The 13,076-nt window shown below is 47.6% G+C and overlaps 1 protein-coding gene across 1 annotated transcript in view; it reads left to right on the top strand.

Annotated features, from left to right (window-relative positions):
* LOC138521783 (E3 ubiquitin-protein ligase TRIM39-like) overlaps window positions 1-13,076 on the top strand; it is a 287,098-nt gene that overhangs the window by 216,219 nt on the left and 57,803 nt on the right. The window contains exon 6 of the mRNA XM_069634860.1: window positions 4,630-4,656. Coding sequence (XP_069490961.1) covers window positions 4,630-4,656 — 27 coding nt within the window. The remainder of the gene's footprint in view (window positions 1-4,629; window positions 4,657-13,076) is intronic.

The following is a 13,076-nucleotide window of genomic DNA, read 5'->3' as shown; positions in this document are numbered from 1 at the left end:
ACACATATATGCAAAGATACAAGTTTTCAACACCTTTATTAAACTTTAAATGGGGGTTGAAGACTTCCTAGCTGGCCCCATAAAAGTAATTGGTCCGCGTCGGTCTAGTCAAAATAAAGTAATGTCTGTATCTGAAACCTATGTTTGCCCTCACACTTTTACAATAACTAAGTGGTGGGAAATAATTCAAAACAAAAGAGCGCATCAAAAGAAAGTCAAGAAGGCAATGGAGTTGAATGACACTCCCTTCCGCAAGCTTGAGTAATAGGAGTTTGTTTGGAGCTTGGGTGGCTTGTTCACACAGTTTAGTGGGGCACGGTTCTCTCAGGCTTCCCTTGCCTATTTCGACATCAACTCCAAAATGTTTCACAATGAGGTTCCCTTCCCCAACAGTTCAACAATCCTTCAATGGTTTACGTGACAGAGACCTTTGCAAATGCACCTTATTCGCAAGCCCTGTGTGGGACCCCAATCTGTTACTAAGGCCGTCTACACAGTTCATGCTCCTCGCTGTCATGATGCCTGCCCCTCATGTCCCCAGCCCTCCAAGATGTCAGGCTGGAGCCAGGCCACAATCGCCTACATGGCCCTCAAGGGCCTCTCCATCCCACCAAAGACCCACTTGGAGTCAGACTTGGCGCTTGTGGCACCAGACTCACTAACTCCCATAGGATAACATTGGGGATTGGACTTGTAGTGCATTGATGGCGACAAGATGGATGCCCCCACATATTTCGGTTCCCAGAACTGGATGTGCAGTCTAGTCTTTTGGGTGTGGTTCAGCCCAGAGACACCTGGGATACCCAGAGACTATTTAAGCCACGCCCAGGCTGAGAAACATGCTTTGCGTTTTCTGCACCTGCAGCGTGACACTCACTGTGTTCGGATCCGTCTCCAGTAGGCCTGCATCTTTCTTCTGCGCTCAGCTCCTGCAAGAACAAGAACACCGTTAGGAACAGCCTTACCTTGCAACGCTTCTGCCCAACATTCATCGCTCCTTCTGTTCTGCGGGCATCTTCGGCGGTGTCATTCCCATCCCGGCACGCCGCTTCCTAAGGAAAAGGGAAAAGAACAGAAAAAAGGCATTATTAATCATTCAGCAAATCTTCGCTTATTTTTAAAGACTGTACGAGCTTCAAACGCTTACCTGAATCCCAGCCGCTCTGGGGGAACTCTGTCTCCGGAACTTCTCATCCATATACAGAAGGGAACAGACACTCCAGGTTAGCGTGGAAACATCTAGAGGCGCCGCATACCGCGCTTACTCACCGCATTTCTTTCTTCTTTAACCGGCATCCACGCTGAAAATGTTGCAGCACCTAAAAGACACAGACAAAGAACTCAGTTCAATACAAATGCGAAAGGGTCGCATCGCGCTCTCACTCACCTTCAGCACTACTCATCTCAGCAGCACGTCGCCATCTCCTCATCTAAGGAAGGAAAGGAACGAAGTTAGAGAACTGTTCAAAAGACTCATACTTACCTGTCGGACTCTTGCCAATGAAGTAACTAGGCAGCAACGAGCCCGCATCAATCAACGCGCCCCTGCGCTGAAAGCAGGACGGAGAGCACACTTTCCAAGAAAACAAGGTGAGCTGTGGATCAAAGGGAAGGGTTGGACCACGGGGAAGAAGGGGTTCAAGCACATAGAGACAATAGGGAGTTAAACTCTACCAATCCTGTGTTTCAGGCCCAGTCTCCAGTCGAGTAGACTCCAGGGAAGGGTTTGCGGTCGTAAGAGGTCAGAACAGGCTGAGTGACGTCCCCGTGGATACCAGGTGAGCGTTACACTCGCATTATACTTAACTTGGAATTCACATTCTCCCTGTGGGTCCAAGATCCTTTTCTCAGTTCTTATTACGGGTCACAGACCCTCTTCTTAACTCTCATCATGGGTCCCAGACCCTCTTCAACAGTTCACAAACATAATTATTGTTGTTTCACTTTCGCTCGTGCTTCGAGACCTCTAAAGCTTCCCTTCCCTTTTGTAAAGCTGCTTCTGTCATTCACAATCTCCAAAAGTCTCTTTACTCATGTAAACTACACACAGTCTCGCCTTCACTTTGTTTCTTATCACACTCTTTCAACAATGCAAAATTGAAGCTTTCATCTTCGTCGCGTCTTGTGCCATATGTGCGTCCTCCTTTTGCAACATTGTATTTCATTCGTCCCTCACAACGTTCACAAACCTTCTGCTTTGAACTCACCGGCTGTGTTTTTCTTTCTCTTGCTGCGTGTCGAAGTCAGAATCTCCTGTGCTGCCCCTCCGAGACTCCTGGCCCGTCTTGCACACCCATGGGAACGAGCACCTGCATTAGGATTTCTGTTTGGAGTTTGCTTCTTCGAGCAACCCCCTTCTGGCTCTTTGGAGACACTGCTCCCGCGCCACGCTCTCGTCAGCCTTTCCACCTCTCGGGCCCTCAGCGTCTCGGCGCTTCGTTCTCTGATGACAGATTTTGGGGTACCTAGGCTACCCAGTTTGCCTGCCTGCTCGACCTCCAACTCGTGTTCCTTCTCGGGCTCAAACTCTATCCCTGTGTGACTTTCTGCTCCATGTCTTAAACTCTGGGTAGCCGTCAATGTGCATCAGGGGTGTGTGATTCTGACTGAGTGCCTGACCCTATTACTGGGACAGGACCATTGCATTTTACTAGTGGTAATCTTCCTAATCTCAGTCTTCCTCGTCTCGCTGGTTGGGTTGACACAGAAAGCAGGGGATTTATGGGAGTTGTATCCCATAAAGGTAGAGAGAATATGGTGTAAACAGTTGTCGTGAAATGGGAGGGGTACCATGTCACGCCTTCTGGTGTTTCTTCCCCACCATCCAAGGACCCCCTACCCAGGTGATCCTCTGTCGCTTGTCCACCCCAAGGTCTGGATCCAGTAGCAATGGCCCTTCCCTGGCAACTTGAATAAGGGATCCCTGGGGATCGAGTAGTGAAACAACCTCTGTTTTTTCCCATTCAGGATAGGTTAGGAGTTGCGTCTTCATTTCCCCAAATCAAATCTGTCGAATAAGTCTCCTCTTTCCTGCCACCACACACCTAAATCCTCCACAAATACTTGCGATCAATCTGCGGCACTATGTGCAAAACCGTCCACATATACCCCCAACTAGCCTACGCCACCGTATGCACTCTACTCCATCATTAACACACTTGTGCCCCATTCTGCTTAATACTCTTCGCCACCAGATGCAATGCCTGCCATCATGAATAACGGGTCTGTTATGTTGGCTGTACAACTCACATCAGCCTTAGCCAGCAGTCAGTGGTAAGGTAAGGGATAGCGGCAGCTGGAGTCCTAAACATCAGGAAAACTGGAGGTTGCAGACCTCTGATCTATAACCTCATCCTCTGGCACCAGACCCAACTTCATCCACACATGCCCACCAACAGCCTAAGCCACCATTTGCAGTACCATCTTGCACACATGCCAACCATTAGCATATGCACCGTATGCCAACATCCAAATGGACTAAATTTATGTTGGACTACTTCATTCAAATTAGAGTGTTTACAGTGATCTTAACATTGTTTTTCCAAAGTTTGTAGACTTTTGACTTTTTATAGATGGCAATGTTAACCAGTTTTAAAAGTTATTTTTAATTGAAAAATGGATATAATGTTAAAAAGGTGTAGGTTTCTGATTTGTCAAAAACCCTGAAGTGGAATAACCTGTATTAAGAATATCCCAACAAATTTATTCAATAATGCTTTGACATGATTCAAGGACACAGCAGTATTACCAAACTTTATAGATTACTCATCTTGCTATAACATTCATTATACGTGTTGTGTTGAATTTCTGATCACCCTCAAGGCTTCCTGGTATTCTGCACTTCCTCTGTTTTCTCGTACCAGGAAATTGATTTTGGTCATGTTTGAGCTTTGGGAACCATTTATCATCCTAGAGAATTCTTCATAGTATCTTTTTCTTGTCTGCTAGTTTTTGGACCAGTGTAAGAGGATATGATGGACATGTGATCTTTTATGAAGTGCCATGGCGTCATAGAAATGTGTTGCATAGTCAATGATGGCGATAGAGCGGGACCGGGGAAAGGCCAGGGTGACTTTTTGGCAGGATGGTGGAGGCTCATAGTAGTGTCAAAGGACCGAAAGCGGGGGGCATAGAGGCCGAACAGCCAATGATGCTCCTTGGAACATGAACCGGTAGGTAATGACTGCTAACTAAAGAAACGTTATATATCGCCCTAGCCGCCAAGTGCTAGTAATTGTAATTGGTTATTTATAATGCGCTTAATACCCAGAGGTTTCTAAGCGCGGACCTCGGGATCAAACCAGTGTTGTGCCACGTCGTCTTGCTTCCAAGGCGAGCGTGTTGCCCATGAGCTATCCTCCCGAGACAAGTATAATTGACCATGTAATGCTCTAGATTTACCATTGGTTAAAGTACTTATTTTATACGATAAATGCAATTCCTGTCGGTTATGAAGATTCATTTACACATTACATCATTCATGTGTATGACAGGTTTTGAAGCCAGTACTGTTCGTGCAATAATCTGACCCAAATATGTTCTGTTGTAACATTTTATCGTCAACTCCGTTCTTAAATAAAGAAATGTGTTGGATTGATGGTTGTACTATTTTCTGTTTCTTTTTCTTAGAGTGGAGATGGGCCCATGGATATTCAGGTAACTAGATATTCCTCTTCTGCGTCCTCATCTTCTAAATTCTCTTCATGTTATGCAATTATCAGTGGTGATCAGCACCCCGTATGTCATTTGCTGCGAGAGAGGTGGGTGGGTGTGTGCGTGCTACATGTTGTGATATCACCAGGTTTACAGACTTCCTGGGCTTGGACTGAGCTACAGTGTGCTTGGTCATGCGTTTCTGGTTGTCTTGTGGTCACAAAACATTCTCCACCCAGTACTCTAGTGCCTAGAAACACTTGTGTACGTTATGAATGCCATATCATATCACACAAAGTCCTCAAAAAATCTGCTTCCGCCTGCCCTTTAAATGCTGCCTTTCTTCTTTGGGTTGGCTGCCCTCGGCACACGAGCCATTCCTGCCTTTGCTGAACCCCGGTGAGATGCACAAAGTGTTACCTGTCATTAAGGACTGAGTGCTATTTGACCACTGTTAGGAAAGAACAGTTATAAACTAATCCTGTTCAAACATTTATTTATTTTTTAAAACAATTTTATTTAACAGAATGTGAGTACAGCAGTGCAAGAAAAGTAAATACTACAATGATTCAATGGCATGGGATGCATACATAGTTCTCGTATATCTGGGTCCTTATTTACGCCCAAACCTTAGCACTACAAATCCGGTCTCCCCTGTAATCCCCTGGAGAACCCCATTAGTCTGTGAGCCAAAATCTTAGAGTACAGTTTAGCACCAATGATTGTTAAAGTGATTGGACTATGCGAGTCACAACAGCTCAGGTCTTTGCCCGGTTTAGATATTAATATAGTTGCGGACGTTTCCATCGTAGGGGTGGTTCGGCCCGAGACCAGAAAGGAGTTAAACAAGGTTGTCCAGTGTGGCACGAGAAGAGAGCAAAATGTTTTGTACAAGGTTACCGGAAAGCCGTTGGGCCCTGGTGCTTTGTTTTTGAGTCTTGATGGCTGTGATGAATCCTGCAGAGTCCTCACAGAATCCTAACCTAAAGACTCCCCCCATGTGGCCAAGGGGAGGCAGCCGCTACTCATCCTAACCCTGGGGGCGGTATTAGCTGGGTCGATCACATGGAAGGAGGCCACCAAGGGAATTTGACTCCGTTTGGAGAGAGCGGTATTCATCCTCTTCTGAGGGTGAAGTTTCTCTAGTATCTGAATACCTAATGGCGTTTTGTCATAATAAGGCTTCCCTTCCCGAAAATTACCCAAAATGTCAGTTGTTAAAACCCTTTTGGTAAACATGGGAATGATATATGTAAGGGTCAGGGAGTTAATACAACTACTTCTGATAGTTATCCTACATTATGTTTGAATTATAAAATCAAGAACCAAGCATTAATTCCTTTGAAAGCTTCCCCTAAATGTACATTCTATAAATCTTTAAAACAGAATTCATTAAATAATCTTAAAATGAAGAAGAACATTATGGTACTAAGATGAGGAAGAAGGGCTCCGAATTGAAAAACTGTAGTGTGCAGTCTAGTGGTTGTAATGACCCACACCCGAGTGGCACCTTTAAACATTTAAGGGCCTTTCAGGTGTGGGCCTTAATGAGAAGTAGTGGAAGCAGCAGAAGCAGGAGGAAGAAGACTGAACAGCTGCTCTTTTGCAAGCGGGGACGCCGTTTCGAGAGGGTGGCAGAAGTCAGGAATCCTGTAGAATGCAGAGAACGCGCAGCGGGAAGCAGTACAGAGATTAGCTTCCCCGAAGGAGAGAGAAGCTCCAGGTCCTGCATCCTGCTCCGGTGAGTGGCTTCACTGTAGTATTTGCAGAGCAGAAAAAGCTCCCTTTTCAGGAGGCGCAAGCATCGGGAGTGCTACCGGAGCTGTCAGGCACCAGGACACTCCTAACAAATGAAGAACCTGAAGCAGCTGGTCCAACGGCGACTCAAGGAAAGACTGGTGAGTTGGCCTTTGTTAGGTAACCCTGGGGTGCTCCGAAACAGACCCGTGGCTCAAAGTAAAGCTTTCAAATACCTAACTGTTGAATTAAATAAATTTGGCGCAACTCTCATGTTAGAGGAGACCGAGTAGAAGAACATTGTAACCACCATTGCCAAAGTAGAAAGGGAACAATATTCAAGCAAAGTGAATGTAATCTACAAAAGAACAAGTTACTTCTTACCTTGTAACGTTCTTTCGACGGGATGTTCCTCCGACGTATTCCTCATCTTAGATATATCCTTCCAGCTCTGCTGGCCTCGGAAATTTTTTTCTCTAGAGGGCGCTGCGCGTCGACGTCCCTCGAGTCGATGTCCTTCGGCAGCCGTCGTATCGACGCTCGACGTCATCCTGCCTATAAAGGCCGCGCGCAGCGTCCGTTGCTCAGTTCCGTTTTGTAGCCCACAGTATTACTGTCTGGACTAGACTAATCACCCTGAAGGAGCGTAAACTGCAACAACAAGGGAAGTAGAACTGCGGGGATGGATGGGAGGGTCGATGAGGAATACGTCGGAGGAACATCCCGTCGAAAGAACGTTACAAGGTAAGAAGTAACTTGTTCTTCGAAGGGATTGTGTCCTCCGACGTATTCCTCATCTTAGATAGGCTCCCATAGCAGTATTCTATATTCGGAGGAGGGAGTACTGACTTCACGCTGTCTTCTATAGATGAATAGAATGCAGTACCGCCCTTCCAAACCTAGTCTCTTGACTAGAGGAGGAATCCAGATTGTAAAAACGTGTAAAGGTATGGACAGACGACCATGTAGCGGCCGCACATATGTCTTTAACCGGCACGCCTCTTTTGAGGGCCGATGAAGCTGCAATACCTCTGGTCGAATGAGCCCTAAGGTTTTGAGGGGGCTCTTTCCCTGCCAGTTTATAACATTCCAGAATGGCTAGAATGATCCATCTGGAAATGGTCTGCTTAGTTATAGGTAACCCCAGCTTGTGACCTGCGTAACCTACAAACAGCTGGTCTGCCTGTCTTATCCTGGCTAGTCTACTAATGTAAAAACTTAAAACCCTCCTAGGGTCTAGTCTGTGTAACCTCTCTTCCTCTTTCCCCGGGTGAGGAGGAGGATAGAAAGATGGTAGGGTAATCTTCTGAGAGATATGGAATTCAGAAACTACCTTTGGGAGGAAATTAGGCTTCACTTGCAGGACAACTTTGTCTTTGTGAAAGATTGTATGAGGGGGTTTACAAGAAAGAGCTTGTAATTCGCTCACCCTTCTAGCAGATGTAAGTGCTATTAATAAAACAGTTTTAAGGGTAAGGAATCTTAACGAACAAGAATGGAGAGGTTCGAAAGGTGTACCCATCAGGAAAGTTAGTACTAAGTTTAAATCCCATAGGGGAAGTTGGAATGGTCTTGGGGGATAAACATTGGTTAACCCCTTTAGAAACTGTATTACCAAGGGTAATTTGAAATAGGATGGTTCTTCCGCAGTACGCTTAAAGATAGATAGCGCTGCGAGATAGCCCTTAATGGTGCCAACTTGAAGGCCTGAATTTGCCAAATATAGTAGGAAGGACAAAACCATTGGTGTACCACATGAAAATGGGTCGATATTCTGTTCTCTACACCAGCTGCAAAATCTGTTCCAACAGCAGCGGTATAAAGACTTTGTTGCTGGCCTCCTTGCCGAAAGCAACACCTCCATAACATCATCAGGGAGGTCCCAATCCTTGTACCTCAGCCGTTCAGAAGCCAAGCGTGAAGGTTGAGGGTTTTGATGTCTGGATGGAGAACCTGACCTCCCTTCTGTGAGAGTAGGTTCTCTCTGAGAGGAAGTCGAATTGGAGGGCAGATGGACAAGTCTAGAAGGTCCGGGTACCACGTTCTCCTGGCCCAATCCGGGGCAATTAGGATCATGGTTCGCCGGAATCTTCTCAACCTCCTGATCATTTGAGGAATGACAGGGACCGGTGGGAACGCGTACAGAAGCGGAAACTCCCAGTCCACTATGAACGCGTCTCCCAGAGCTCCTCTCGGAGGAAATTCCCTTGAGCAGAACAGGTCGCATTTCCTGTTTAGGCTGGTGGCGAACAGATCTACCTGAGGGGTTCCCCAAAGGGCGAAGATCTCTTGAAGGACTTCCTGAGCTAGCTCCCACTCGTGGGAGACTGTGTTCTGCCTGCTCAGAGCGTCCGCTGTCAAGTTCTTCTCTCCGGCTAGGTGAACTGCCGAAAGAGAGATTCCTTCTTGGATTGCCCAAAACCAGAGCTGCATCGCCTCTCTGCACAGGGGTAGTGATCCTACGCCTCCTGTTTTGTTGAGGTAATGCATGGCCACCGTGTTGTCCGTCATTATCAGGACGTTCTTCCCTTGTACAGCTGGCAGGAAAGCCTTCAACGCAAGTCTGATGGCTCTCAGCTCTAACAGGTTGATGTGTAGTCTGGACTCCGATGGAGACCAACGACCGCTGATGGTCAAGTCGTTGGCGTGGGCTCCCCACCCCGTGAGTGAGGCATCCGTGACTACTGTTATCTCCGGCCAGGGTTGCCAAAACTGTTCTCCTTTCAGAATGTTCTCCTGACAGGCCCACCACTGAAGGTCTCGAGCCACCCTGCCGGGAACCTGAAGAAGATCTGTCATTCTCCTTGAGAATTGTGACCACTGAGTCCTCAGTGCCCACTGGAGGGATCTCATTCTCAGGCGAGCCTCTGGCACAAGGAAAATGCAGGATGCCAGGAGGCCTAGCAACCTCAAAAAGTCGAAGGCTGGGAGACGTTGGGCATGTTGGAACTTGGTAACCATCTGTAGAATATCTTGAGCCCTCACCTCTGGTGGCGAGGCTTTTCCCAGGGAAGTATCCAGGATCGCTCCTATGAACTGGAGTCTCTGCGATGGTATCATTTGAGACTTCTTTAAATTGAGGGAGAAGCCCAGTTTGAGAAGGGAGTAGCACACGTGATTTAGCTGGATCTGAGCTTGCTCCAGAGAAACAGCCCTGATTAGCCAATCGTCCAGGTAGGGGTAGACGTGAATCCCTTCCCTCCTTAGACTTGCAGCCACTACCGACATTAACTTGGTGAAGACCCTCGGGGCGGAGGTCAGCCCAAATGGCAGTACTCTAAATTGATAGTGAGAGTTGCCAATTGCGAACCACAGGTATTTCCTGTGTTTGAGATGGATAGGCACATGGAAATAAGCGTCCTGAAGGTCCAGAGATACCAACCAGTCCTGAAACTGAAGGGCCTGGAGGATCTGAGAAAGAGTGACCATCTTGAATTTGTCTTTCCTGAGGAATTTGTTCAATTCTCGCAAGTCCAAGATGGGTCTCAGTCCTCCGTCTTTCTTCGGAATGAGAAAGTAAGGGGAGTACCAGCCCTTGTTCCTCTCCGCTACAGGTACCGGTTCTATGGCACCTTTCTCTAGCAGGTCCAAAATTTCCTGCAAGAGGAGCGGATCTGGAGCTTTCTGAGAGCTGATCCCCGGTGGATGACTCTGAGGTATACGTAGGAAAGGCAGGCAGTAACCTTGGGCGACTGTTTCCAATGCCCAAGCATCTGACGTGATAGCCTGCCATACCGTCAGATGTTGAGTCAACCTGCCTCCTACAGGTGTCCTGTGAGGGGAGTCCTCAGAGTGGTTTTGGGGCGGCTGATGCAGAGGCCGATGGTTAAGAGGCACCTGCTGTTGCTGCGGCTTTAGAATATCTACCCCGTCCACCTCGGGTAGTTCTTCTTTGACCCCTTTGAGCCGGTCGTCCTCTACCTCTTCCGAATGCGGAGTAGAAGCGAAAGGACTTGCCCCTCGCAGAGGTTCCTGTGGGACGAAAAGGAGTCTGACGGATTGCAGCTCCTAGGGATTTTGCTGCTGCTTTTGAAGTTTGCAGTTTCTCTAAACTGTCATCCGCCTTTTTCCCGAACAAAGAAGAGCCATCGAATGGCATGTTCAAGAGCCTGGCTTGCACATCTGGGGCAAAACCCGACTTTCTCAACCAAGCGAACCTCCTGGTTGATGTACTTGCCGCCATTGCTCTGCTGATACTGTCAGCCGAATCAATGCCCGTCTGGAGGGATTCGCACATAGCGTCTTTACCGTCCTGTATAATATTCAGGAACGCATCCCTTTCTTCTCCCTCCGGGATGCAGTCAGCCGCTGTAGAAGCACACTCCCAAAGTGTATGGCTGAACCTAGCAAGGGTGCACGTAGCATTAACCGACTTTCTTTGCCATAGCATCATATTTTTTATCGTCCCTGTCCTGTGGGACTGTAGGATAAGCCGTCTTGACATCGGTAGAGGATGCTGCTTGTACCACCAGACTTTCTGGGGATGGATGTTTAGACAAAAACTCTGGGTCTGTGGAAGATACCCTGTACTTTGCAGACAGTTTTTTATTTACTGCTGGTATTACATCTGGGGTTTCCCAGTTTGTCATGATCTTTCTCTGAAGAGCTTTATGAAAGGGCACCACCGGATCCTCTTGTGGGCCTTTGTCAAGAATATCCGTGAGGTCATCTTGTTGGAAAGATTGTGAAGGTGCAGACCACCCCATGAACTCTGTAATCCTAGCCATTAAGGCTCTGTAGGGGGTTTCAGCATGCTCCCCCGGTTCTGGCTTAGCAAAATCCACCTCAGGGGAAGTGTCTAACCCACTTGCCTCATGTAAAGAATCATGAAGATCCTTTAATCTGCGCTCTTCAGAGGAAAATTCCTCTCTAACTGGGGTTACAGGTCCCTGTAACTCAAATGTGTCTTGTTCAGACAAATCACCCTCTTCTAAAATTGAGGATATAGTTCTCAATTGTTCTGAACTCATAAAGGGAGTAAATCCCATTTCCAAGGCAGAGGGTGCCGAACTTGTCATTATTGGCCTCGAAAACGTCGATGTCGTCGACGCCGACGTCGAAGGCTTCGAGCGTGGCGTCGAAAACAGAGGTGGAGGCCTCGAGGACCTCGACAGAATTGGAATTCTACTCGACAATATCGACGCCATCGAGGGCCTGGGGATCGTCACTGGATGTGTGGTCACCGTGACTTTTCTCGGCGTCGAGGCCGGCGTCGAGTCGACAGACCCGTGTGTCGAAGGTCCCTTCGACAACGGCGTCGAAGACATCGACCTCGACGGAACCCTCGTCGACGGCGTCGACGGAACCTTCGAGGAAGATTTGGAGGTCATAGTCCTACTCGAGGGTTCGCGACGCGCTCGAGAGGTTTCTTTCGCCGGGTACTGCGACTCGCGGCGTTTTTGACCTTTGGGTCTTTCGACCAGAGCATCGCTCTCGGCAGTCTTCGAGGGGGTCGAGGCCGCTTTCTCGAAGACGCTCATCATATTTTTTCTGAATTCCTCCCATTCAGCCCGGGAACTATGTTTCGTGGGGCAAGGGATTCTTTTTGGCGAAACAGAGGAAGAGGAAGACGGAGAAGGGGATCTTCGACGTCTCCTCTTCGAGTGCTTCGATCTCGAGGAGTGATGAGACCCACTCCGAGACCTGGAGCGCGAATGGTGACGAGGAGACGAATGTCTCGACTTCGTCGACGAAGAAGAAGCTTTAAAAGTCTTACCTTTCTCCAGCTTCCCCCTACGCTCCTTCAGGGCCTTAGCTGTCATGGACATACAGTCCTCGCACTCCGAACAATGGTGTTCGGCTCCCAAGCACCACAGACAATTTCTGTGAGGATCGGTCAACGACATCTTTTTCCCACAATCTCGACATTTTTTGAAGCCGGATCGAGGAGTTGTCGGTTCCGACGAGGAAGCCATCGAGTACGGATCGAATAACTCGAGGTAAATAGGATTATCTGACTAGGAACTGAGCAACGGTATTCCGAGGCACCGAGTAGCGCGGAAAAACGGAACTGAGCAACGGACGCTGCGCGCGGCCTTTATAGGCAGGATGACGTCGAGCGTCGATACGGCGGCTGTCGAAGGACATCGACTCGAGGGACGTCGACGCGCAGCGCCCTCTAGAGAAAAAATTTTCTGAGGCCAGCAGAGCTGGAAGGATATATCTAAGATGAGGAATACGTCGGAGGACACAATCCCTTCGAAAGAGAGATTACTTGTAAGAGAGATTATAGCCATCCTGGCCTAAACCAAAGAAACTCAATCACAAATGAAAGGGGATACAACTGTCTTAATGAGGGATACCTAGAAAAGAGACCTTGTAGACTAGATTACCAGCAGATAATAGGTGGTGTAAAAGGAAATTAAAGATTGCAGGATAAAAGCCCTCCTTATAGAAACCATCAAGGGGGAAATGCATGTAACCTGCGTTACCTGGGGCAAACTAATCAGTGTAAGAGACACTGTCAATGTGTACTGTGTCCTTGTGGAAGAAGTTATAAACCGGTTGTTATTGAAAGTTAAAAGACTTATCCAAGAAGCAGTTGTTGAGTTAACTTTCCCCATTTACGATTTAAGTGCGTAAAGCTTGAAGCAAACTCACCACAGAGTACTGGTGGTAGTAGTAGTAGGAGTTATATCCTGGCAGGCAAATACACCAGGAAAGTGACAATTAGTGGTTAGTCCTGG

This window comes from Ambystoma mexicanum, chromosome 13, assembly GCF_040938575.1.
Source record: "Ambystoma mexicanum isolate Mex_15411 chromosome 13, UKY_AmexF1_1, whole genome shotgun sequence".
In the NCBI taxonomy this organism is placed as follows: domain Eukaryota; kingdom Metazoa; phylum Chordata; class Amphibia; order Caudata; family Ambystomatidae; genus Ambystoma; species Ambystoma mexicanum.
This window is presented reverse-complemented; position numbering and strand designations above follow the sequence as displayed.